The sequence below is a fragment of the Aspergillus stella-maris genome, assembly GCF_047715825.1.
Source record: "Aspergillus stella-maris strain CBS 113639 unplaced genomic scaffold BDV14scaffold_131, whole genome shotgun sequence".
In the NCBI taxonomy this organism is placed as follows: Eukaryota; Fungi; Ascomycota; class Eurotiomycetes; order Eurotiales; family Aspergillaceae; genus Aspergillus; species Aspergillus stella-maris.
This window is the reverse complement of record NW_027396925.1, coordinates 1-24,144: the sequence shown is the minus strand read 5'-3', so window position 1 is coordinate 24,144 and position 24,144 is coordinate 1. Positions and strand designations below refer to the sequence as shown.

Here is a 24,144-nt window from a genome sequence, read left to right as displayed (position 1 = left end):
CGCAACAGGTATATGGCAGGGATTCAAGGAGTTCGCATCTGACAAAATTAGCGACTTATGGAAAGGAAGCTCGGCGAAGGCGATAATCATGCTATCCTTGGATAGGTGTATCCCATCTGAGCGAGCAAATGGCACCAATATTAAGAACTTGAACTGACATTAAAATTGCAACTGGCAGCTGTCAAGGATGTTGTTGATGATGTTGGACAAAGGAAGGGAATCTCACCGCCTCAATGATTCTGCCGCCGTGATCCCTCGGTCGATCACCTCGCAAGGCAAGCGCTAAACCCAAAGTAGCCGGTCACATTCGAATCTGGTGGCGCGTGATGGTCGCTGCTGAACAAACAATCCCTGCGGCTATTGAAGGTCCGTGGTGCTTAATTGAAAGGCCAACATTCTGGGAAGGGCCATCTGTCAGCTCAATTCTCATCTGGGAGGCAATCCGATCGTAATCGTTAGAAAACACGAAAGCAATCCACAGCTCATAACCATCGATCGCGGCCGCACATCTCCACCGCAAAGCTGGGGTATCGAACCGCTATCCATTCATCTTTTGTTTCCGCTAGTCAGTTCTACCCACAGGCTTCTTGTTTGCGGATTCTTTAATATTGGGCGGCGTTACGCCTCAGCGGTGGGAACCCTGCAATCCCGCGCGCACGCCATCATCGACCACTCTGATCTCAATCCCCAGCACCAGCAGACGAGGGAAGTCGGTGCTGACGCTGACGCTGCCACGCAACGACCTTCACACTTCCACGAACCAACATAGCTCGGAAATAATCCACCGCATCAGGCGACCATGGCTTCACCTGGTTTGGATCGGGGCCAAGGTCAGGGCCAGGGACAATCTCAGCCTGGGCCTGGACTTTTCAACGAGATTACCCCCATAGTCAGCCACAATAGCTCGCCGCATTCGCAGCGCAGGTACAACTCCACTGAGAATGTCCTGCGAGGGTCAGATAATGCCAGAGGGTCGGGCCCCGTGAAACCTCCGACGCAGGGCTCAGGGCCAGGTTCCGGATCCGGAGACCATGCCGAAGAGCCGCGGGCGCCCTGGTACTCACGCATTGCAGATAGGTACGGGAGTTTAGAGCTGGAGAATAAGGGCAGTGTTGCGCGCGATCATCTTGCGCTTGGTTCGTCGGCCCTTTCCCCATCAATACATAGGACGTATGCTAATATAGCTTTAGAACGAACATTCCTAGCCTGGTTACGAACCTCACTAGCCTTTGCCTCCATCGGGATAGCAGTAACCCAATTATTCAGACTCAGCAACACCTCTACCCAAAGCGCAAACGGCATGGAACTCACGCCGCAGAGCGTATCTACCCTCCTGTTACCCGCCCTCTCAGCATCAGAATCACAAAACACGGTCATAAGCATAACAGATACATCGAAGCGCCTACGCAGCCTCGGCAAACCATTAGGAACGACATTTCTTGGTGTCGCGATCCTAATCCTCCTCGTCGGGTTCCATCGCTACTTTGAGAGCCAGTATTGGATTATCAGGGGCAAGTTCCCTGCATCGCGGGGAAGTATTGCGCTCGTTGCTTTTGTTGCGGGTGCGCTGATTGTTGCGGCGTTGGCTGTTATTTTGGCTATTTCGCCGGGGGCTGTTGAGACGTGAGGGGAGCTGAGTGGTATTGCGGATTATAGGGGTTGCGCAGTATCTATGTTGGGTCTGCATAGTGGAACAGTACAACAACGAACATTGAAGGACTTCGTCTATCATGTGCATATTGACACGGAGTTACATGGCGTCTAGCATATCTACCTACCTACGTATCTACATACAATACCTTCAAATACCAAATGTCGACCATAATACCAACTACTACCTACACAATGCAACCAAAAAATGAAGTGTCCCGACACCAGACAAGGCCGCATGCAATCAATGCTTATCTTCAAGCCCAAGTCTTCCACAATCAATACCCATTACCATGGAAACACCGAAGCACGTGCCATCCATCAGGCAGCCGCCTGCAAGGCCCCCCATAGCGGTAGGGCTGAGCCGCTGAGGACTGGACGGAACGGGATGGGATGGAGTGAGGAGCGCTCAAGGAAATGAAACCCACCGCCCAATGACACCGGCAGCAGGGAGCAAGAGTCAAGGAGTTCCTGGCGTTCTTCACTCAGCTGAGTGAGACGGATGTTCCGGACCAAAGATGGACCTGACCTGACTTGGATTCGGTCGGGATTCCTTATCTGGTTCTTTGTCCTTTAACTTGAATAACTCTCAGGCTTACCTAGGTCGGGGATCCTTGTCTATTGTCCTATCGGGTAGATTATACTATACCTACCTGCTACTTGCAATCTAAGATGAAAGGATAAGATGTCCGACCACCTACTTATCACTGATGAGGAATCAGGAATCAACGAACAACCGTTCGCCAAAGATTACTTTCTTCATTTGAGTTGTGGATGCGCAATCAGCTTCCTCATCCATGGAACCCATAGCTCAATCGGCTTCGCCGAACCAAACCCAGGTACCTACGTAGGTACCAAAAAGTGTCTCAACAAGTTGACATCAGGATCTGGACCGATCGCCAATGCAGAGATGACCACCGGGTCCGAAGCGGGCGTCGGGCTGGAACCAGAACCGGAAAGTGAGTTCTTCTGGAACGAACCTGGTTTATGAGACAGGGTCCGCCTTGTGAGGCTTGTGCTCCGAACCGTGGTTGCCGGTTGTGCCGGATGTCGACTGTCGTCTTTCAGGTGTAGGAGTGCTGTTGTGCTACTGTGTCTGACGTCCGTTGAAGATGCAAAGTTAGTACGTACAAAGGTACGAACGTATGTACCATTCTCCGCTGTGAACGGGTTTTCGAGCGGAAGTAAGGGCGTGCGAAGGGTCTGGATCGGCATCTAGGATTACACGACAGGACTGCGAGTCTGTGTTGTTCAGAATCAAATCTGCGCAAGGGCAAGGGGTGCAGACTGCGAGTCGAGGGAGGAAGGGGGTCTCGAGACTCGGACTAGCTTGGTCGTCGTTGATGGTGGATAGATCCTTGGCACCTATGTACCTATGTATGGAGCGCACTGGGGACCCCTTGCAGAGTGCATTAGAGTGACCTCCATGACAACGGGCTGACGAGGGTGTTGCCTGGGCGCGATTTCTTCTAGAGTTCTGGTCCAAAAATTAACAGGGCAGGGAGATGATGGGCTTTGGGAATTTCCCTGACGTTCATGGCAATTCCCATTGTTTTCGGGTTCTCGTGGGATTTGGTGTTTCTATCGAAGTCTCGAGAGGTCGTACAATGCACACTCACCGGGCGTTGTCGTATCACCTGGGAAACGTTCTCGACCAACTGCCAGGCCACTGACGTGGCACATAGCCAGCCAATTGAGGAAAGACAGTCGTCCTGTGCCTGCAGGAAATCGAGTCGACAGATGGTGCTAAGGTTAACTGCAGGTGCATGCAAGCAGTGCGCTCGAAGGGGGAATAACCTGGGCGGCCCTAGACAATCTCGGTATCTCGGGTGGTTGCAGAAAGAGTGACACTGAGCTTGACAGGGATTGGATACGGCGCCTATCTCGATAATTCTGGACACGACCGCAAGGGACTCGGGAAGTCGGGTGTACTTTATCTGCTGTCAGCGAGATAGGGATTGATTGGATCATGGATCATTGGAGGGGTCATTGAGCCTCCAGGATTCTCCGTTGATGTTCTGTGATTTGCTATATGCCCAGTCCAAGCTTTGCGTGATGCGAAGAGGACGCTGTCGTTCGCCGGGCTCGAATCCTGGCAGACTCCTTCGCTCGTGGACGACGGTGACAATTGGAGGGAGATGTAGTCTAGCCCGCAGGGTCGCGGTCGCAGACTCGGAGTTGCCACCGCATAATAACGTTGAAACGCACTGATATGTCCTGCATGACCAATTAGTGTGGAAGGCTGGCTTACGATGCGGCAGGGTTAGTTTAGGCGCTTTTGCAACTGCAAGGCGTGTGGCTGCCACTGCCAGTGCCAACTGTCAAGTCGCGGCCGGAATGACAGTTCCCGAGATAAGTACTAGCAGAAGATAGTACGATAGTCGGGCAAATACTTCCATTTTGCATTGCGCCAGAGTGATAGGCTACGGGGTGTGCAACTCTCAGTGGGATGCGAGGAGGTGGCTGAGGTTACTCTCAGAATCACTTTCTCAGTCAAAACCACGTGGGCATGTCGCACCGAGTGACTCCGACAGGATGATCAGTCAAGGAGAACCAGGGACGACCACCGGAATGAGTTTCCTCCCCCAGTGCCCGATATCGTCAACTATAATTTTATCGTCATGTTTCAAATGAGATAACAACCTCAAAACAAGTTTCAATTCTTGATCAAAGCGTCAGATTGAGTCCTGAAGCAGACCCCAGCCTCCTCAATATGTGCTCATCCATGGAATGATGGCAGCTGGATGGGCGACTCCTGCCGATCGGAAGCTGGTTGTCGCTGCCAGCCTGCGGGGCCTAATCAGACTATTGCCCATGCGGCTAGTGCCATGAAATTAAAGGTGGGTCTGGCCCTTTCTCCACCGGACCAAGCGAGATTTAGACTCCACTTCCGCCTTGTCTGATTGGCCTTTGTCTCAGGTACCGCCCTCTAGTTTGCCTGATGCCTGGCGTTTTCTCCGGATTCAAAAATAATGCCACTCTTGATGGAGCCCAAGTGCTGCTAAATCAAGGTAATCATCCGTGTCACATCTCAAACCTGCCTTCCCAACTTCTTCAGTCTGTCTTGGGCCTCTTGGTTCATGCCCATATCCTTGTTGAGTTGCCGCTAGTAAATCAGGGTGATGGAAAACAGGTTCCTTATTGGACACGTATGATCCATGTCATTCAATGATATAAGATTCGGCTGGCTTCGAGATTGCCAAATGCGGCTTGCTTTTGTTGAGGCTTGATCTCATCCATGATCCCATAATCTTCTCAACCACAATATGTGGTGGCGAGTATGCCCATACTTCGAGACATGACGGGCTGGTCGAGACCAGATGGGGATGGTTTCAATAATGGGCTCATAGTATACCCTCCATACTCGGGGTATCGAGGTTATCTTGGAGAAGGTTCAGCTGAGTTCATTTGTTTTCCCCATAAACAAAGTGAACTAGTGCTTAGCATAAGACTTTGTTCATGAACATGTTGATAACAAGGGCCAAGCCAGGCGCAGTACAAGCCGATACGGTGCCCATCCTGGATAGTTCAGCTATCGCGGCTTGTTGCCAGATTTGACTGGCAGAGGGCCGATCGAAATAGCGCTCATGATACCGCTTGTACGGGGCCGTAAGAGCAATGGCCAATCAGTGGGGGCGCCTATACGACGCTCTTCCGCGTTGTAAAGTTAGCGTCAACTTGGGTAAACTAAGACGACTTTCACGGCCTCAGGCACTCCACCACCTCCATTCTTCGGCCTCCAACCTACAACCAACTTGAGTGAGCCTTTCCGCTTCTTCCTTCAACCTCACATCCTCCAGTCCTCCCCTCTTCCTCTTCTCCCTTCCTCTCCCTTCTTTACTTCCACTGCGCTTCTCTTCTTCTTTCTTTTGCTTTTTTTTATCCTCTTTTTCGACTCCTCCGCTCAGTCCGTATTCTTCGCTTCCCTGGCCCGCTTTCGTGGCCGTCCACTCCTTAATCCTCGCTGTTTGACACTCGCACCTGCTCGCCAATTTCCGGTACCTATCTCTCGCCCTCGCCGTCCTCGCCGTCCTCGCCGTATGATACTATAGACCTTCTCAACTTAGCGACTAAACGACGATACCGGTTTCGCTTCGTTTATATACTCCCCTTTTCTACGAACCTAGAGAATTTTGCCGTCTTCGTTCTGGGGTAGCGGTCGGTGTTTACTCTAGAGTGCGTCAGCCTTGATTTGCGATAAATCAATGCTATTCCTGCGGATTTAAAGACCTCCAGACGAACTAGGGCTTTCCAGTCACTGGAGGGGAAGTCACGTTGGTCTGGAGGTCCTCTACGTTTGGATCACCACCGCCAACCATTCGGTATCCCACCCGCGGTTATCAATCAATCTATAATTTGAGACTTGCAAGGTTGTTGATGCAACCACCTGAGCATAATGGCGTCGATTTCACTACCCCTGCAGCCTCAGACCGCCCCATCTCCTCCTCACTACTTAGACACGACGGATCGAGCGCCTAGCCGACACCGTCGAAACCAAACAATGGCTTCACCTCTTCCGAATCCACCGTTTATTTTTCCAGCAAGAGATCCAGATGACTCGCGCAACCAAGATTCAGAGTTCATGCCAAATAGCCGACCGGCGCTTCCTGCGTTTTCGTTCAATCCAGGGGCGATGGACTCGATCCAAGTGCCGGCGCCAACACCGGCGCCAGCGCCTCCCGTGAACCGAATGAGCGGTCATCGTCGACAATACAGTGAGTTTGTTGGAGGCGATCAGCTGGTGGCTCCTGAAAATACTACTGCTGGTCAGACAAACGAGGGAGATACCGCGGAACCTCCAAATCTTCCTCCGCCTGGTCCGGGTTTTAGTGCTGGTAATCGTCGCCGTCATGCTCACAGACGATCAGCGGCTATCTCGAGCGTTGATCTTACTGCAATCTCAAATGCTCTCGACCTGAGACCTTTCACCGAGAGTGCCCCTGGTACGCCTGCAGATATGATGCACGAGCGTAGACCTTCTCAAGACCCGTCTCAACTGTTGCCTAACTCGGCGAAGAGTCTCTCTCGGCCATCACCACCAGCGTCGCCTCAAGTACAATCTGCGCCAGACTTTGCAAGTTCGCAATTTCCGACTGAGCGACGAGCTTCAAATTCAGGCCTCCTGACCGAGATTCCGTCCACCATTCCTGAGACCCCGGCGGAAAGACAGCCCAGTGCTCCCGCCCGGAAGAGTGATCCCGCCATAACGTTTCCCCAGGCCGAATCACCGTCGGGACCCCAGAGGTCTAGGCCGAGACCAAAGACTGCAGATGCCTCCATGATGTTCGAGATGACCAAGAACGGCATGACAGACACATCACCGTCCAGCAGGCGGCCCAGCTCTGCAGCAGGACATTCGCGCTCACATAAGAGCATGTCGGCAGGTTTACTCACTGCGGCTTTCAGGAAAAGCCATATTGAAGATGACGACCTTTTCCCATCTTCCAGGCAGTCGTCTTCCGACGACGACTCGGATACTAATGGTGACGAGGAACAAGATCTATCAAGCTCGCCTGCCTCCGAGTCAAAGAGGCGGACAAAATCCAAGAAGAGGCAGAAGAAGGTTCGCTCGTGGGCTGGTTCTCTTCTGGGCAGGAGCAAGGGCAAGTCTCATGACACCAAGAAAGATGATTCAGAGGATAAGCCCAACAAGATGCGCCCTCCTGCCCTGACGAGAACGAACTCCGACTTCGGCTCCGGCTTAGATGTGGACTTTGATGACGACAACATTGTGGTTATTCGAACGCCCACCAACCCAACACACCCCGAATCCCAGCAGACTCCTTCCGAAATTGAATCATATGCATCATTAGAGAATGCATGGAAGCCGAGAAGTTTCTACGAACAGAATACAACCGGCAACCCTTCGATGAGTCCTTTGATTGATTTGGACGCGGCTTTGGGTCCCTTCAATACTCCTGACACACGAACCAACAATGTTCCTGAGACTGGCTTCTCCGCAGCGACCAAGCGGATGTACAGCGGCGGACGACGCGGCGAGTTTGTTGGGCCAGAAATGCGGTATCATCGACGTGCAGAGAGCGCTCCAGAAATGCCCCCGTTCGATCGCACGTTCCTTGGGACTCATAGATTCCCAACCACTTCTTCTCTAGAGAACCCAGATGTCTTCTATGAAGAGGAAGAAGACGCTTTCCTGGCTGCTACCAGCGAGTGCGGTCAAGATGCCGAGGAACAATTGCAGGATCAAACGATTTTCGCAGAATCCAAGGATAACAAGTCAGAGGACAGTGCTGATAGCTCCGATACTCTGACGCGACCAACAACGGATGGGACTTCTGGTGAAGAGAGTACCGGCCTGGGCATTCACGAAACCGACATAACTGCTGCGACGTCGGCTCCATCGTCTCAGGAACTCTTCAAACCCACAGAGCAGCGTTTCTACTCTCATCAAGTTCCGAGATTAACGATGCCGTTTTCTGGTCGACCCAAAACGCCACTGGACCTTGGAAAGAGCGGGGACTGGCATGCCAGGATACGGGCACCTCCCAGTCCCGAAGTCTCACCTCGATTCATGCCTTCTGAGCCTCGACCCATGACCTCTCCCAACGAACTTTCTGCCATTCCACCTTTTTCTCTCCACGGCGGCTGCTCTTTTCCCAACTCAGCCTTCCCATCCCCCGACTTTACCGTCTCTTCTGAACCTCCGCGTTCAATCACCACATCGTCAACAACAGATCCGTTTCCTCATACCTCCATGGAAGACGTCCCTTCCTTGACAAGTAGCGCCTCCACGATGACGAACACACTGAATCGTGTTTCCGCTACATTCTTCCAGCGCCCTCGCCTATCGACGGACCGATCAGCGTCCTTCTCTGCTGCCGTCCATCGCCGCTCTAGTCAGCCCAGCTCCAAGCGATCGAGCCTCGCAAGCCTATCCAAGCTTGTTGTAGGCCCGCACGCAGAGCGGAGCAAGCTGAGTCACGAAGAAAAACCACCAGGCGATGAACCAGAGAAGTCTAAACGGAAAGGTCGCCGAATCAGTCGAATGATGCACTTTTGGAGGACGAAAGACAAGGAAAAGCCCAATGAACCGACTGTCCAGGATTAGCTGCAGTCATGACGAAATGTTGTTCGACAACTTGTACATAGTATCCCAAGTATGACTTGTTTGAGATGGCGAGACTGCCTTCTCAACTGCGCTTTTTCCCCCTTCTCTGTTTTCTCTTTCTTCTTCCATCTTTCTTTCTCTTCTTCAACCGGTCTACCTTCAGTTGTTGGGATACCTGACGAATCTCTTTTCTTGGTATGTTATTTCAAGCGTAAAGGTATGATACTTTTTTTCGCCATTCTTGTCTCTCGTTATGGCCGGTTGCACAGTGATAAACCATTTGTTTTTAAATTGTTCTCTTGATCTGTCATTTCAGCTCATCCTCTTCTTACAATCCTTTTGTCTAATCGTCTTTCTCTACTCTCTTTGCACAATTCGAGCCGAGTTTCATCTCATCTCGGCGACTGCATCGGATCCTGAGACCAGGTCCGCTTGGAGGCGAACTTCTTTCTTAGCTGAACTCAAGATTGGCCATTGGCCTTAAACAATCTACACTCTGTGTTTAAACACTATATAATATATTCAGTCATTCCAGTAGCCTTATAGTTAGTTCAAGTCAATTGACAGTCCATAGTACATGTATCAGCCACTACTTAGTAGGGGCTTTATCGACACTCACCAACCCCAAACCACACGCGCCTTCCAGCTTCCAAAACCGCCAAAAGGAAGCCTAGAGCCCCTCAAAAAGGATGATAAACACCGCTCACACATCTATGCTCAATATATCCCACTACTAAAAATAGAAAATCGACGACTATGTCGATGGAGGATTCCAAAGATTTGATAGTAGGGTATTTTGCGTGGCCCACGGCCATCTCTGGTAAAAGGCAAGAAATGGATTCTGAGCTAGGCCCACACACCCTGTCAACTGGGAAAGAGTTTAATGCGGCTTATGTACCAGCAAAAGAAGCGGGAGTTCGAGTCCCGCTCCCGCATCCATTATTTGCACGGTTTCTTTTCTTACTATTTTCTTGTTCTTGGTGACGAGATAATATTCAGCGACGACGAGTTGACGAAATAATACAAACGCAAGATACTTTTGGTTTTCCGCAGGCAGTTACATCTGCGTCTTTGATTGATTCCGTGGTCTCAACCAATTTCAATTAGTGTCGGTTGGGATATTTCATAAGGTCCTTGCTGTCGCCTGTATATTTTTCGACGACGCCGCCGCTTCAATCGCACTGATCATCATTAATCTCGCACTTCAAAATGGGCCGTCCAAAGGGAAACAAGGCTCCAGACCTGGCGCCTTCAAAGAGCTCCTCCAGAAAACAAAATAAAGACAGCAATAAAAAACCAGAAAAGAAAAATCCATCTGCACCTCGTCGCAAGGAGCAGCCCCAGCAAAAGCAGAGCCGAAGCCAAGCAGCCGAACAGGACCAGGACTCGAATCAGATTGATATATCTGCTACAATCCCCTTGAACATGCAGCAACTACTACTCAACGTCTTCAAATCTGCACTCCTATTCGACAATTCCGATATAGAGGAAACTGGTTCAGAACTGGACACAAAGACCCTCATTCAGACCATCAAGTCGCACCTCTACAATCGTGACTTTGACTCTGCGTTTGCGGATGCGGATGAGCAGCTACTGAGGGCTTATGCGTTGCGATGGAGCGCGACTAGGGCGCTGGGGTATGCGGGACTGTTCAAGAGTATTCTGAAGGTCTTGGTTGATGAGGATGGTGCTTCTGGTATGGGGTCAACGAGGGTGATTGGGATTGGTGGTGGTGCTGGTGCAGAGATTGTTGCTCTTGCGGCGGCTTGGAGGGATTTGCGTGATGAGGGGGTTATTCCTGCGTCTCGGTCTGGGGATGGATTAGAGGGTGCGCTTGAGGGTGTGTCGTTGGAGGACAAGGAAGATAATGCCAAAGACGGGCAAGGGAACGAAGGGAAAAAGCCCGAACAAAAAGAATCACCAACACCAACACCAACACCAAGTCTCTCAATATCAGCCGTCGACATTGCAGACTGGTCTGCTGTCGTGAAGCGCCTTTCCTCAGCTATACAATCACCCAGCGTCCCAAGCCCAACTTCCCATCCTGCGCCTCTTGTCCCTCAACCAGAGGAAAACTCACAATCAACCTTCAACGTTGACTTCAAACGCCTCGACGTCCTCACCCCCAATCAGGACCTCACATCTTTATTCCAGCCATCTCAAACCCAAGCACACAAGGAAAAGACAATCGTCTCCCTAATGTTCACCCTAAACGAACTCTTCACGACATCCATGGCCCGCGCAACATCCTTCCTCCTATGCACAACGGACCTTCTTTCAATCGGAACAATCCTACTGGTAGTCGACAGCCCAGGGAGTTACTCAACGCTCAAATTGAAGAAGGAGAGTGGCGAGACGCAGGAGAGGCAGTATCCGATGAAATTTCTGCTTGACCATACGCTGCTTTCTGTGGCGAAGGGGAAGTGGGAGAAGGTTCACGGGCAGGAGTCGAGGTGGTGGAGGAGGGATGCGAGCAATCTGGAGTATGAGGTTGGGGAGGGGGCGGGGTTGGAGGATATGAGGTTTCAGGTTCATGTTTATAGGCGGGTTTAGATTGGTCTCTTGGGTATATGGGTGTAGATATGAGCAATCGATATGCATACCGGGTTGCTGGAATTGATACTAGCAGAACTGTGGGATGCGTTATACTTATGAGGGAATGCAAGGACTCTGAAATAAGAGGGGAATCGTGGTATGTATTGCTACAGCCTATACAGAGAAGAACACCAGCCAGCTTGATAATTCGCCATGGTGTATGCACGCCCAGGTCCAATCAAATAGGGTAAAAAAAACACAGATTAGTCGCATAGGAAAATACATGAGATCGGTTTTTAATCAAACCGAAATTCAACCCCTTAACTCCTCAGCCCAAGCAACAAGCTTGTGCTCTTCCCACCATCTTTGCCCTCACCACCGGGCAAATATGTGACATTCGGGTTGCTAGCAAGCGTGTGGGCAATCTCCCGGCTAGCCTCAATACGACGAATCTCAATAAGACCCGTCCCGGCCTTGGCGACGGACTTGCTAATGATATCGGCGGACTCGGCTTCACCCTCTGCGCGGATAACGTTAGCCTGGCGCTCCTGCTCGGCCTTTTCGACGATGAAACGGGCGCGCTCGGCGTCCTGCTGGGCGATCTGCTTCTGCTCGACGGCGCGCGTGAATTCCTTTCCGAAGGTCATGTGGGTGATGGAGACGTCCTCGAGGGCGATGTTAAATTGCGAAGCGCGCTTCAGCAGGTCTGTGCGGATGCGGTTTGAGACGGCTTCACGCTGGGTGATGAGTTCGGCGGCGTCGAACTGGGCGACGATGGCTTTTAGGACTTCGTTACCGATGGAGGGGAGGACACGCTCGTCGTAGTCGATACCGTAGGACTAGTACGTATACTGTTAGATAAGAAGGGAAAATATAAGATGGCATGACAAACCTGGTAGATGGCCGGCAGCTTCGGGACCTCAGGACGGTGCAGGACACGCAGGGTCAAGCTGACCATCTGCAAATCCTTACTTCCAGTAGTGGTAGAAATGTTGCGAGGCTTGGTGCGGACATCGTAGATGATAGCCCTCTGCAACCAGGGGATCAGGAAATGCGTTCCCTCGTTGACAACCGTCTCCTGCACACCAGACAATCTGTCGAAGATGACGGCGCGAGTTCCACCCTTGACATCGTACAGGGAGGCGTTGGCGGCCATGGCGCCCAAAGCAACAGGGAACGCCAAGCGCTGGAGATTGTAGAGACCGTTAGCCGCCATGATGTGTGATTGTTCGGGGCTGGCGTGGAGATGCAGTGCTCAGATTAAAGGTCATGGACTCTGAGAGCTTTCTGGCTGATGTTGCGGGCGGGCTTTTCGAGCCCGTCCTGATCCGGTTAGCGCCCTTTCACTGGACTTCCGCCGTTTTGGCCCGAGTGCGAACGAACCTCGATTCTTCCCTTCTCGTCGTCATATCTCGCCCTTCTCTCTGTCTCGTTTCCTCGGAATTCGTCACATATATTCACAATGGGTGGTCACTTGGATCCTAAGAATGGCGTGTGAGTTTTCGCCCCTATATTGGTGCCCGGGGGAGGGTTGCCGGGGGTGCTCAAGCGGTTACCTCACGACATCGTCCCACCGGGTTCCAGCCTCCATTATTGTCAATTGCTGTTTTGAAGGACTACATCGCTCTGCAGCCATGTGATACTCAATGCGCAATGCTAACTTGTATGTGATACAGCTTCATCGGCACCTGGGGTGACATGGGTATGTCTCGAACCTGACTCCTTGAATCCGCGACCATTATATCGAACGCCGTGTCTACAACGAAAGCCTTCACCGGCAATGGCTTCAGATACGATGCTTGGAAGCAATGGAGGAACCTTATACTGATTCCAATGCAATCTAGGTTGCCCTACCCCCCAGCGCGTGACGTCCTACTCCATGTCTCCCAACCGTCAGCGCCCTCTCGCCGGTGCTGCTCACGCCGCCATCTTCAACACCTTCCGTCGCTGCAGACACCAGATCCTCTACGTCGTTCCTCCCTTCGTCGCTGCCTACGCCGCTATGAACTGGGCTATTGAGCGGTATGCCTCCAACAATTCCTTTGCGGATGATGCACTCAATTGTGAGAGCTCTGATTGGCTAATCTACATCCCGCCTGTAGCAACGAGTACTTGAACTCTAAGCCCGGTCGTCTCCTCGAGGGTGGTGACGAATAAATGCTTTGACATGGAAGAAGGGATAATGGTGTTGTTTCTATAGGAAACATGCAGAGCAAGCTTGCAGTTGGAATTGTGATTGCACTGTACAGTAACTAGAAGCAATCGAACGAATTGCATTTCATTTGTCTGGATCTCTGCCAGTTATAGGGACTCCAGATTGGAGCCTTCTATAATGCTTTCCTCTCTCCTTGAACTCAAAAGTTTTATAGACTGCACATCGCAACCCCACAGATCGAGCACTGATCTGGTTGACCGAGTTTGGGAGAGCTCACATCTCGGCGGAAGTCTTTCCGCATTGGGACGTAACAGACGGCTCAAGCAAAAAGCATTGGAGGAAGAAAAAACAATTACAGTCAGTTGACTACAAGGACTTAACAACTCAATACCGCAGTCACTGGCTAGTCGATTGGTACCCTACCATACCTAGTTACATACTACTATTTACATACATCGACGCATGGCCCCATTGGGTAGGAACGGGGAAATCTCTGTAAGGCCGCTCAATACGCAGGCGTGACGCGCGATTAACCAGATAAAATACATCCAAACTTTTTTTTCGCTTTCCAGGTTCCCCCCACCCACTCTGCATGCGCTCTGCTGTCTCGCTCTGCCGTCGCTTTTCTTCCCTCTCAACCCCCCTCTTGTCCTTGTCCCTCCGTCACTCTGCTTCATTGCGTCCTGTCGTTTTCTCTCGTCCCTTCAGACACCACAACACCTTCACAATGTCCGAGATCACTCACCCCACTATCAAGGGTATGTACTGCAAGCAAGCAATCCAGCCATCCCACCTCTGCCCGACTCTACCCCGCCTCAGGACTATGAGCATCTCAATTGCTCTATGCTCAATGCCTGCTCAATCCGAACACATGAGCTTCATTTAGCTTCACCACGTTTCTATTTACCTGCAAATAGCTAACAAATCAATCTAGATGGCTGGTTCTCCGAGCAGTCCGGCATGTGGCCCGGCCAGGCCATGAACCTCAAGGTCAACCAGATCCTCCACCACGAGAAGTCCAAGTACCAGGACGTCCTTGTCTTCGAGTCCAGCGACCACGGCACCGTCCTCGTCCTCGACAACGTCATCCAGTGCACTGAGCGCGATGAGTTCTCGTACGCTTGCCTGCCCCTCCTGCATCTATCCCTCCATGCGAACAAACAAGACATGCGTCTCGAGACTAACCCCACCTCTACAGTTACCAGGAGATGATCACCCACCTCGCCATGAACGCCCACCCCAACCCCAAGAAGGTCCTTGTTATCGGTGGCGGTGACGGCGGTGTCCTCCGTGAGGTCGTCAAGCACGAGTGCGTCGAGGAGGCCATTCTTTGCGACATTGACGAGGTACGGCTGAATCAACCACCATTCACTCCGTCCCCCATCTACTAACCCTGCTCTCTTTCAATGATGAAGGCCGTCATCCGCGTCTCCAAGAAGTACCTCCCCGGCATGTCGATCGGCTTCCAGCACCCCAACGTCAAGACACACATCGGCGACGGCTTCCAGTTCCTCAAGGACCGCCAGAACGAGTTCGACGTCATCATCACCGACTCCTCTGACCCCGAGGGCCCCGCCGAGTCTCTCTTCCAGAAGCCCTACTTTGAGCTCCTCAGGGACGCCCTGCGTGATGGAGGTGTCATCACCACCCAAGGTTGTTCGTCGCCTTTCTTTTATCTCTTACACTTCTCTGCCCGTTTCTTCATTCCTTATTTACGTCTCTTCTCTGCTGTTTTTTCTTGATTTTCTTTTTTATATCCCCTGTTAAGTTTGATGCATTGAAACAAGGAAAGTTGGCTAACCTATCCGCCCCAAAACCACCCCACCCGGGTCCGGTTTTGGTTACGCTTTTTCCACATTACAGCCGAAAACCAATGGCTTCACCTTCCCCTCATCGCGAACCTCAAGAAGGCCTGCAAGGAGGTCTTCCCCGTCGCCGAATACGCCTACACCACCATCCCCACCTACCCCTCCGGCCAGATCGGCTTCATGGTTTGTTGCAAGGACGAGACCCGCAACCTGCGTGAGCCTCTGCGCTCTTGGTCCCGTGAGGAGGAGGAGCGTCTTTGCCGCTACTACAACCAGGATATTCACCGTGCTAGCTTTGTGTTGCCTAACTTTGCGCGCAAGGCTTTGGATGCTTAGATTGTGACAGGGGAGAGAAAGGGGGTAATGAATTGAGAGAAAATGAATGAAGATGAAGAGAAATGTTGAGATGAAACGAGACTTCTCTTCTGTTTTGTTTAAAAGAATACCAATTGAATATTTTACTGCGCATCTTCTACTGTTTTACAATTGTAAATGTAATTAACACAAAAGATTTTTATGAGATCTCTATAACTACTGAACCAATATCAGTCTCAAAGGAAATTCGTAGGACATTAAACCAAGGGCACCGCTAACGGAGCTTCTCTCCGTCCGGACTCCCCATCCCATAACCCATTTTTATAACTCATCAAAAAGACAAAGGGATCATGACGCTAAACGAGACATCTACAGAATCTGCTGGAAAGCACGGTTGATGGGCGAGCGGACGGGAACACCCTTGTAGAAGTCAATGGTGGCAAGAGCACGCTTGCTGATGCCCTCAGGAGTAAACTCGAATTTCTGGAAAACGTTAGTACTTGTCCACGAAACGAAGAAGAGTTCAAGAAACTTACAGCGTAGACCTCCTTGTAAGGACCGGAGGCACCGAAGCGGTTCAGACCGAACTGCTCGTGAGAGTAGCGCTCCCAACCCATGGTGGAGCAGACCTCGACGGACAGAACGGGGATACCGTCGGGAAGAACCTTGAGCTTGTAATCCTTGGGCTGAGCGTCGAAGACCTCGAAGCAAGGAACGGAGACAACACGGGCAACGATGCCGTGGTTCTTCTGGAGGTAGGTGGCAGCGTCGATACAGATGCTGACCTCGGAACCGGTGGAGATGATGGTGACGGCGGCGTTGGGGGCCTCGAGGACGGGGTAGGCACCCTTGAGGGCAGACTCGATGGTGGAGTTCTCAAGCTGGGGCAGATTCTGGCGGGTAAGAGCCAGGATGGAGGGGGTGTGCTTGGAGGTCAGGGCAGAGTAGTAGGCAGCGCTGGTCTCGTTACCGTCGGCAGGGCGCCAGACCATGCAGTTGGGGAGAGCACGGAAGTGGGCCAGAGTCTCAATAGGCTGATGAGTAGGGCCGTCCTCACCAAGACCGATGGAGTCGTGGGTAGCGACGTGGATGGCACGGACGCGGGAGAGGGCAGAAAGACGGACGGCACCAGCGGCGTAGGAGACGAAGTTGAGGAAGGTACCGGAGGCGGGGATGACGGTACCATAGGCAGCGAGACCGTTCATGATGGCAGCCATGGCGTGCTCACGGACACCGTAGCGGAGGTAGCGGCCAGACCACTCACCAATGCCGTACTCCGGGGGCTGGAAGTCAACAGCGTTCTTCCAGCGGGTATTGTTGGAGCCAGTCAGATCAGCAGATCCAGACAGCAGCTCGGGGATGACAGAGTGAATCTTCTCGAGGACAGCCTCAGACAGCTTACGGGAAGCAATGGCGGGGTCAGAGGGCTTGTAGACGGGGAGGGACTTCTCCCAGCCCTCGGGAAGCTTGCCGGCGAGACGGCGGGTGAGGTCAGCGTGCTCGTTGGGGAACTCGCTGGAGTACTTCTGGAGGAGCTGGTTCCACTCCTGCTCCTGAGCAGCACCCTCATCGGCATGCTTGTGGTAGAGGTCGTAGACCTCCTGGGGAACGACGAAGCTCTGGGCAGGGTCGAAGCCGAAGCGCTGCTTGACGCCCTCAATGTCGTCGGCCTTGAGGGGGTTACCGTGGACACCACCGGTGCCCTGGAGCTTGGAACCGAAACCAATGGTGGTGGTCAGGCGGATCATGGTGGGCTTGTCCTTGACGGACTGGGCCTCCTTAATGGCGGCCTCAATGCCAGCAAGGTCGTTGTCACCGTCCTTGACCCAGACGACGTGCCAGCCATAGGCCTCGAAGCGCTTGGTGACGTCCTCAGTGAAAGCGCACTTGGTGTCACCGTCTGCTCAAGTTAGTAATAGTACATCTTTCTCTAGTTATTACAACTCACCAATGGAGATGTGGTTGTCATCGTAGATAGCAATGAGGTTTCCGAGCTTCAAGTGACCAGCAGTAGAAGCAGCCTCGCTAGCAACACCCTCCATAGCACAGCCATCACCGAAGAAGGTGTATGTGTAGTTGTCGAAGAGAGTGAAGCCGGGCTTGTTGAAGACACCGCCGCTGTGAGCCTGGGCAATGGCCAGACCGACGGCGTTGGCGAAACCCTGACCGAGGGGACCAGTGGTGACCTCAACACCGGGAGTGTCGTGGGCCTCGGGGTGACCGGGGGTGATGCTGTCGAGGGACTGGATGAAATTAGCCAATTGCGAGAGCTCCGTCGGATGATATACATACACGGAAGGCCTTGAGGTCGTCCATGGACACACCGTATCCGAAGAGGTGGAGGAGAGCATATTGGAGCATGCATCCGTGGCCGTTGCTAAGCGGCGGTTAGCAAAAATCACATATTGCGGCGATTGAGCTCCTTACGAGAGGACAAATCGGTCACGGTTAGCCCAGTCGGGGTTCTTGGGGTTGAACTTCATGAACTTGTTGAAGAGAACGTGGGACACCGGGGCCATGCCCATAGGGGCACCGGGGTGACCGGAGTTCGCCTTAGCGGTGGCATCGACCTGGATGCTGTCAGTAACTGTTGAATTGAAGCTATGAATGTCGCAGTCGGGTCGTTATGCGTCCGCTCAGACTGACTCCAGATCCTAACGGATTGAGTTTATGAGCGGCAAAAGCCATTCGGAGTTTCATTTCCGCAGCTTCGAGTTCCGCAAACACCGGAGATCAAATGCGAGACGCGATGAAGGGCAAGAGATGCACGCAACAAAATAGGAAGACCAAATCAGAGAGTGAACAGGAGAAAGCATACCGCAAGAAGACGGATGGTGTTAATGGCCAATTGATCGAGATCGGAGTAACCCATGGTGGCGGTATCTGTTGAGCAGAGGAATGACGCGTTAGAATCCAAGCTAGCTTGCTTGCTTGAGTAAGAGAACAAGGAGACTAAACATACTTATGAATCAAACCTGCCTTTACGAGTGTGAATTGAAGAAGAGCAGGAGAGTAAAAGAGAGGAGAGGGATGGAGAAGAGAGGAAAGAAAGAAAGCTGGGGGGCAGATGGATACAGAAAAAGGATGGATGATGGAGGGGTTGAAATCATCAAAACGGCAGGTGGGGGCAGGTGATGTATTGGTGGAGCTGCGCAGTCCTCAGTGTTCTCACCGGTCACCAACGCAGCACCCGGAGCTCTTCTTACTCAACTAGGCATCCCGATGGCCTTGGGAGCCCGGAGTAGTCAGCCTGAGTAAGTCTTATCAACACTATCAAACCCAATTGCAGTCTGCAGTCTGCATGCAGTCGATAAATGGCGGATATGATGCCGCACACCCGCGGCGACTGACTCCCCTCATCCCTCACCTGTGGTCTGTAGGGCGAAGCTACCCCGCCGGAAGAGTAGAACGCAGGGTTCCCAACGCTTATACAATTGCCATAGTAGACAACTAAGGCGCTATTCAATGATAATACCCCAAGCTACAACACATCTCCGCTGGGCTTCAATCACTTTGTAGATACTCTTATTCAACCTCAGTCACCAATCACTCAATTCATCCGCCCGCGGAACTTAATCAACCTCTTGGAAGGCCAGACCTCACCTCATCCGTACAATGTCAACAGCCGCATGCTGCTGCCGCCTGCACCTCCGTTCCTTTCTTTTCCTCCACCCTGCCAGCCTAAATGCCTATTATTAAGTGAACTGCGTCCCACCATTCCCAACTCTTCACCGTCCAAGGCGTCACGAGGGACACCTAACATACTCCGTCCGGTTCACGACGGACCGTCGCCCTGCGCGGAGCGGAGCAGCGTCCTCCGGCTTTCCCAAGATGACAAAACCGGAGCTTCTGGATTCTGGACATCGGTCTTTCAGGAACGTCGCCGGTCGACACCTAATGCCGATGTCTGGTGACTGCTCTCGATATACCCGGTGTTTTTGTCTAGATTGCATGCCGAATTTCTATTTAACCGCTACGACTGAATTCTAGAGATTTTATCTATTGCCGACTTAAATATATACTTCGTACTTATACCCATTCTTGAGACCCAGCAATTTCTAGAAAATTATATACCTAGTTCATACTTATCTTCACATCCGCTCAAGCATTATAACCACACCACCCCTACCCGAGGTCCCGGCCTGCCCTGACGATCCCTCACTAGGCCGTCAACGTCTTGTCACTTGTCAGCCTGTCAGATCGCACCAGAGCCAGATTCAGAGATTGACTAATATCTAGGTACCTAGCTGAAGACGTGATCTGATCCGGACCAACCCGGTCCTGAGTTCCTCGTTGTCGACCGACGGCGTGCTTTTGTATGTCTCCACTGGGGATTCCTCTCCGACGCGGATAGCATCACCGAGTACCGTTGAGATATATGGTGGTAATTGATATAGTCATGAAATTAAGTATATACTAACTCGCGGCATATTCGCTGTACATCGTAAAAGAAATCCATCAACCTGGAAAAGATAAGACGAAACCTGGAAAAGATAAGACGAAAGACTCCTATCCACCCAGGTATCATAACCAAAACAGTATCCAACAGTTCCAACAGTATCCAACCAAGCAGATTCGTGAATCAAAAACTCCATGTACCGTGAAAAGCACCCGCATGAACCATGAACCGAGAACAGGAAACAAATTTAAACACAAAGAAAGCGCTAGACGGCCAGCCGTCGATCCCAGCCGTTAGCCAGGCCATACTCGTCAATCTCTTCGTCGCCCGCCGGCATGATGACGCCTTGCAAGGGGTCAATTAGGCCACCTGTTCGATCGTCCAGAGGGAACTGCATGTTCGGCATCGGAATGCCCTCATCTCTGCTTCCGAGGCTTTCGTCGGAATAGACGCTTCGCGTGGCGAGTTCGTGAGGATGCGCGATATCGCTGTTGCTGGACGCGGACCAAGCCTCAGGCGACAAGCCTTGTAGCTCGCCGGTTGAGGTTGACAGGGGCGGCATCACTTGGCCTTGTTTGTGCATGTACTCAGCGGTCAAAGATGCGAAGGGGCCGTGGTCTTCGCCACACTCCTTGCCACCGTAGATTCCGGTAAAGATGTTTGAGTAGCCTTGATCCATGTCGCTCACCACAAACTCCCAATCTGATTGTGATACGTCGAGCGGCAAGCTCGGGACGGAGCAAGATAGCTGCGGGTTGTTGTTGTAGTTCAAGGACGGATTATAGAAATCTTTGGGCATAGAAGCGTGTTGTTGGTAGTCATCGGGAGGAAGACTAGCCCAGCTAGGGGATCGGAGTTGACGGTCGACAAAGCCGGGAGTAGAGCTAGAGCCCGAGATTGTGTTCCTGCGCGAAAGGGTCTCCTGCTTCTGTTGGGGCTGGTTCGGACTTGTGCTGCTCATGATCCGAGCCTTCCACGCCTCAAGCTGCTTCTTTGGTGACTTAAGTGGTTTCTGCATAGGCGGGCTCATCTCCGGAGCCTTTGCAGGTGTGGGCAATGATACCAAAACGCTAGCCAAATTGCTGAATTCAGCGGCAGCTGTGGCTGACTCCGACTCGAGCTGCTCGATAACCGCGGTGAGCACCTTTTGGCTTTCCTTGACCAACTTGCTGTCACGCTTCAGGCCAATGTTCTGCCAGAGGAGACCGAGCCCTGCAGAGCTAATGAGCTCACGTCGGTTAATGCTGACAGACAGACAAAGGCGCCTTTCATCGAGCAATTGCAGAATCTGAATAATGTGCTTGCCGGAGTCTGCGACCGCGAGAACAGACGGGGAGCGAATGTGGTCCTCGCCGAAGCAGACAGCAGGTCGGTGAATAAGAGATCGAATCAAGTAGTAGACCAGAGACTGACTGTATTAGAGATTATTCATTGTTGAAGCAAAAGTTTACTTACCAGCAATGGTGATCGGCTGCTGATGACATTGGTGCTCGGCTTGTCTTGTGAAAACTCCAGACGAAGGTGAGCGGGCAGATTCTTAACCCAGCTGTCCAGTTGTTCTGAAGCGGAGCACATCTTCGACAGTGGGATATCGTAATCGCCATCCGACGGGTAGACGCTAACCAATGCGTTGCTTAGGATTCTGGACGCAGAGAACAGAGCAAGGGCACTGGAGATGCGGGTCGACTCGCCAGGCAAAGTCGGCAAGAACCCAGTCTCCGTGACGTTCTCGTCGTCGATATCCTCAGGGTACTCTGTCCGGATCTGCTCCTCGGGTAGCAGAACAGGAAGACCGGTTGAGATGGCACAGAACCTAAACGATCAGTACATAGCCAAATACTCGTTTAAGTTTGAGACATACCTGTCAAGAACATATTGGCACCAAAACACCTTCTTCCTGGACTCAGCCTGAAGGGCGTTTGATGAGAAGTGCTTCTGACTCTTCTGGAGCTTCAACTGGTGGCAAAGCCCAACAGCAAGGCCCCGGTAGCGCAGGAGACTCGAGTAGTCACCCTTGGTCAGACAGTACATTTGAGCCAGTACGTAGCATTGTAGTGTAGGAAGGGAGATATCGCCAGAAAGGGACTCGAGGATAGGTGACCAATTCTCCTCAAAAAGGGTCGGATCTTGGTTCGTTCTCGACTGTTCTGCATTAGTATACCCAACTTGAGATGAGAGAAGAGGACGTACACCAGCGGAAAGAGCAGCAACAGCGAAGATCAAATTAAGCTGGGCAACCTCATGCTTGTTGCCTTGGAATGACTCTGAGTTGGAAAGATATTGCTCGTAGGCCTTAAGAATAGTAGGTCGGTGAACGACGGGATATAGAGGAGCCCATTCTTGGAAGAAGATGTTGATAAGCTGATCGGAAACAAGGCGAGGGGCTGTCTTCAAAGTCCGGTCGATCCGAGAGTGAGAGACAGGTGTGGGTGAGGCAGTAAGAGCCTTTATAGAGGTTTCTGGTGCTAACCGTCCTTGGTCGGCGAGTTTGTTTGTGAAGACATCTGCGATACCATTAGCATTGAACAGGCACATCCAAAAGTATAACAGATTGACTCTTAAGTCAATCTATGAACTGTGAAGGGGTAGCATACCAGCAAAGCCACGAGTACTTGAAACCGCGGCACCATCCTCTACGGACACAGCCTCCGGAACATGAACAACGCCCTCATTCGAAGCAGGAGCACTTGATTTAGCACTCTGGGTTTGAGTCCGAATCGGTGAAGTCACAGCGAGACCAGGAGGAATCGCCTTCTGTTGTGTCGGCGATGTGAAGGAGTGAATGCGTGAAAGAACATCGATCTTCTCGTCCTTCTCATCCAACAAGTTCTTAAGATCCCGAACTTCAGATTCTAGCGCCCGAACCCGTTCCTCCAAAGACTCTGTATATCCACGTGGAAAAGCACGTCGACTAAGTTTGTCGCTAGTCTTGCACTCAAATCCGACGTTGGCGCATTGAGTGCAGCATGGTCGGACACCGTCACAGCGGATCTTCTTGCTTCGACATCGGTCACAGGCTTGGGCGATGCGGCTTTGTGTGTTGTTGCCGACTTTTATGACTTTCATAGGAAGGATTCCTGGCATTTTGAATGGTAGGGCGCGCCTGGCGCTGACCCGGGGTGGTTTCTAATGCTGGCTTGGGTAAAGTTTGAGTTTCGAGCTATCGGGGGTAATTCGAGGACCGTGAGAGTAACTATAGGCTTCGTTGACTCGAGAACACGTCCTGAATGTCGAGTATTCGAGGATGAAAAGGATAGTGGTGTTTGAGCGAAGAGGGAAGAGTGGAGAGTAAAGATGATGTAGGAGGAGAGACTGCGAACACGGGGAGACGAAGCCAAGTGAGGGTCGCAGGATCGCAGCCTTGAAGAACGGAGGGATCGGCCCCCGTATGGTTTATAATACCGTAATACGCAAGAGTGCGGGTGACGGCGGGGGGGATTGCCATGTGGAGGCACAATCTGCAATGACACCAATCACAGCTCTTTTTTTACTGGACATTCCTGTGCCTCATGGCTCAGGCGGTTCTCGCTGCATTCGCCCATTAGGGCCATTACTAGTGCCTCTTAATATTTGTCTTCATATTAATAGACTATCCCATTCAACGTGAGATCGACCGTTGATGATGACAGCCTAGGTTTTCTTTTGCTGCTTTACACTTCGAGCATGAACTCATTGACTCCGGATATGGCTGCTTAGAGAACCCTGGGAATAGATCCCGAACCTTAGTGGCAAGCTGCCCCAGGTTCACAGTACCAAGGTTGACCATTTTGGAGGTTTGTCCAGATCATGGATCGCGGCTGATGTTCAATTAGAAATGCCGACAACGGAGGATTCTATTTTCCCGATCGTATGCAGTCACATATTATAACGTATTTCACCAGTCATCCGACCGCCACCAGTCATCCGACCGCCGCCCCACCTTTCGCCTATGCTCTACAACTTGAAGCCATTCGCAACCACCATAAATTTAATAATTTTAATTTTCTTATTGCTGACGACGTTCAGAGCATGTGGTTCTTGTATGGCCCTGAATATGACACCAAGAACATGTTGGTGGAGCACGTCTTGGCGCGCCTGAAGTTGACGGCGCAGAACCTGTAGAGGGACCCTCTTCAACATTTAATTGAGTATTTCTCATCGCCACGCGGTCTATACCCTCCTGTACTGTAAGAGGACCTGTAGGGGTCATTTGTCGCTTAGAACGTGACCTCTT

The 24,144-nt window shown here is 51.8% G+C and overlaps 9 protein-coding genes across 9 annotated transcripts; 6 read left to right on the top strand and 3 right to left on the bottom strand.

Annotated features, from left to right (window-relative positions):
* The first annotated feature begins 179 nt into the window (after nt 1-179).
* On the top strand, nt 180-1,962 carry BDV14DRAFT_186049 (uncharacterized protein). Its single transcript, XM_073770751.1, has 2 exons — nt 180-1,136; nt 1,191-1,962. Exons 1-2 carry the CDS (start codon nt 800-802, stop codon nt 1,625-1,627), a joined length of 774 nt encoding a protein of 257 aa, XP_073621757.1. The 5' UTR covers nt 180-799; the 3' UTR covers nt 1,628-1,962.
* Nucleotides 1,963-5,372: 3,410 nt separating this feature from the next.
* BDV14DRAFT_186046 (putative cell wall proline rich protein) lies at nt 5,373-9,259 on the top strand. The gene has a single exon (XM_073770750.1). The coding sequence runs from the start codon at nt 6,047-6,049 to the stop codon at nt 8,717-8,719; it is 2,673 nt and encodes an 890-aa protein (XP_073621755.1). The 5' UTR covers nt 5,373-6,046; the 3' UTR covers nt 8,720-9,259.
* Nucleotides 8,846-9,259, top strand: BDV14DRAFT_27590 (uncharacterized protein). The gene has a single exon (XM_073776424.1). The coding sequence runs from the start codon at nt 8,973-8,975 to the stop codon at nt 9,201-9,203; it is 231 nt and encodes a 76-aa protein (XP_073621756.1). The 5' UTR covers nt 8,846-8,972; the 3' UTR covers nt 9,204-9,259.
* Nucleotides 9,260-9,705: 446 nt separating this feature from the next.
* On the top strand, nt 9,706-11,423 carry BDV14DRAFT_27496 (25S rRNA (uracil2843-N3)-methyltransferase). The gene has a single exon (XM_073776421.1). It carries the CDS (start codon nt 9,929-9,931, stop codon nt 11,270-11,272), a length of 1,344 nt encoding a protein of 447 aa, XP_073621754.1. The 5' UTR covers nt 9,706-9,928; the 3' UTR covers nt 11,273-11,423.
* Nucleotides 11,424-12,847, bottom strand: phb1 (prohibitin subunit PHB1). The gene is made up of 3 exons (XM_073776422.1): nt 12,638-12,847; nt 12,147-12,545; nt 11,424-12,093 (listed from the first exon to the last, which is right to left on the bottom strand). The coding sequence occupies exons 2-3, from the start codon at nt 12,468-12,470 to the stop codon at nt 11,575-11,577; spliced, it is 843 nt and encodes a 280-aa protein (XP_073621753.1). The 5' UTR covers nt 12,471-12,545; nt 12,638-12,847; the 3' UTR covers nt 11,424-11,574.
* BDV14DRAFT_186043 (ubiquinol--cytochrome-c reductase subunit 8) lies at nt 12,650-14,005 on the top strand. Its single transcript, XM_073770749.1, has 4 exons — nt 12,650-12,748; nt 12,931-12,956; nt 13,099-13,276; nt 13,357-14,005. Exons 1-4 carry the CDS (start codon nt 12,717-12,719, stop codon nt 13,409-13,411), a joined length of 291 nt encoding a protein of 96 aa, XP_073621752.1. The 5' UTR covers nt 12,650-12,716; the 3' UTR covers nt 13,412-14,005.
* Nucleotides 14,006-14,136: 131 nt separating this feature from the next.
* Nucleotides 14,137-15,553, top strand: BDV14DRAFT_206278 (spermidine synthase; the record flags this gene model as incomplete). Its single annotated transcript, XM_073774887.1, has 5 exons — nt 14,137-14,167; nt 14,344-14,524; nt 14,608-14,755; nt 14,825-15,065; nt 15,273-15,553. The coding sequence occupies 5 exons, from the start codon at nt 14,137-14,139 to the stop codon at nt 15,551-15,553; spliced, it is 882 nt and encodes a 293-aa protein (XP_073621751.1).
* A 240-nt stretch (nt 15,554-15,793) lies between these two features.
* Nucleotides 15,794-18,339, bottom strand: tktA (transketolase tktA). Its single transcript, XM_073776423.1, has 5 exons — nt 17,960-18,339; nt 17,825-17,909; nt 17,481-17,775; nt 16,069-17,432; nt 15,794-16,015 (listed from the first exon to the last, which is right to left on the bottom strand). The coding sequence occupies exons 1-5, from the start codon at nt 18,055-18,057 to the stop codon at nt 15,902-15,904; spliced, it is 1,956 nt and encodes a 651-aa protein (XP_073621750.1). The 5' UTR covers nt 18,058-18,339; the 3' UTR covers nt 15,794-15,901.
* Nucleotides 18,340-19,913: 1,574 nt separating this feature from the next.
* facB (C6 transcription factor FacB/Cat8) lies at nt 19,914-23,286 on the bottom strand. The gene is made up of 5 exons (XM_073770748.1): nt 22,526-23,286; nt 22,122-22,435; nt 21,793-22,073; nt 21,387-21,744; nt 19,914-21,339 (listed from the first exon to the last, which is right to left on the bottom strand). Exons 1-5 carry the CDS (start codon nt 23,013-23,015, stop codon nt 20,197-20,199), a joined length of 2,586 nt encoding a protein of 861 aa, XP_073621749.1. The 5' UTR covers nt 23,016-23,286; the 3' UTR covers nt 19,914-20,196.
* Nucleotides 23,287-24,144: the final 858 nt, after the last annotated feature.

Coding starts and splice junctions, on each gene's coding strand:
- BDV14DRAFT_186049 (XM_073770751.1), top strand. CDS start 800: ATGGCTTCACCTGGTTTGGATCGGGGCCAAGGTCAGGGCCAGGGACAA. Junction 1,137..1,190: donor GCGCGATCATCTTGCGCTTG/GTTCGTCGGCCC, acceptor ATATAGCTTTAG/AACGAACATTCCTAGCCTGG.
- BDV14DRAFT_186046 (XM_073770750.1), top strand. CDS start 6,047: ATGGCGTCGATTTCACTACCCCTGCAGCCTCAGACCGCCCCATCTCCT.
- BDV14DRAFT_27590 (XM_073776424.1), top strand. CDS start 8,973: ATGGCCGGTTGCACAGTGATAAACCATTTGTTTTTAAATTGTTCTCTT.
- BDV14DRAFT_27496 (XM_073776421.1), top strand. CDS start 9,929: ATGGGCCGTCCAAAGGGAAACAAGGCTCCAGACCTGGCGCCTTCAAAG.
- phb1 (XM_073776422.1), bottom strand. CDS start 12,470: ATGGCGGCTAACGGTCTCTACAATCTCCAGCGCTTGGCGTTCCCTGTT. Junction 12,094..12,146: donor AGCTGCCGGCCATCTACCAG/GTTTGTCATGCC, acceptor TATACGTACTAG/TCCTACGGTATCGACTACGA.
- BDV14DRAFT_186043 (XM_073770749.1), top strand. CDS start 12,717: ATGGGTGGTCACTTGGATCCTAAGAATGGCGT. Junction 12,749..12,930: donor TTGGATCCTAAGAATGGCGT/GTGAGTTTTCGC, acceptor TATGTGATACAG/CTTCATCGGCACCTGGGGTG. Junction 13,277..13,356: donor ATGAACTGGGCTATTGAGCG/GTATGCCTCCAA, acceptor TCCCGCCTGTAG/CAACGAGTACTTGAACTCTA.
- tktA (XM_073776423.1), bottom strand. CDS start 18,057: ATGGGCATGGCCCCGGTGTCCCACGTTCTCTTCAACAAGTTCATGAAG. Junction 17,776..17,824: donor ACGACCTCAAGGCCTTCCGT/GTATGTATATCA, acceptor AATTTCATCCAG/TCCCTCGACAGCATCACCCC. Junction 16,016..16,068: donor CTTACAAGGAGGTCTACGCT/GTAAGTTTCTTG, acceptor AACGTTTTCCAG/AAATTCGAGTTTACTCCTGA.
- facB (XM_073770748.1), bottom strand. CDS start 23,015: ATGCCAGGAATCCTTCCTATGAAAGTCATAAAAGTCGGCAACAACACA. Junction 22,436..22,525: donor AAGTACTCGTGGCTTTGCTG/GTATGCTACCCC, acceptor ATGGTATCGCAG/ATGTCTTCACAAACAAACTC. Junction 21,745..21,792: donor TGCCAATATGTTCTTGACAG/GTATGTCTCAAA, acceptor CTGATCGTTTAG/GTTCTGTGCCATCTCAACCG.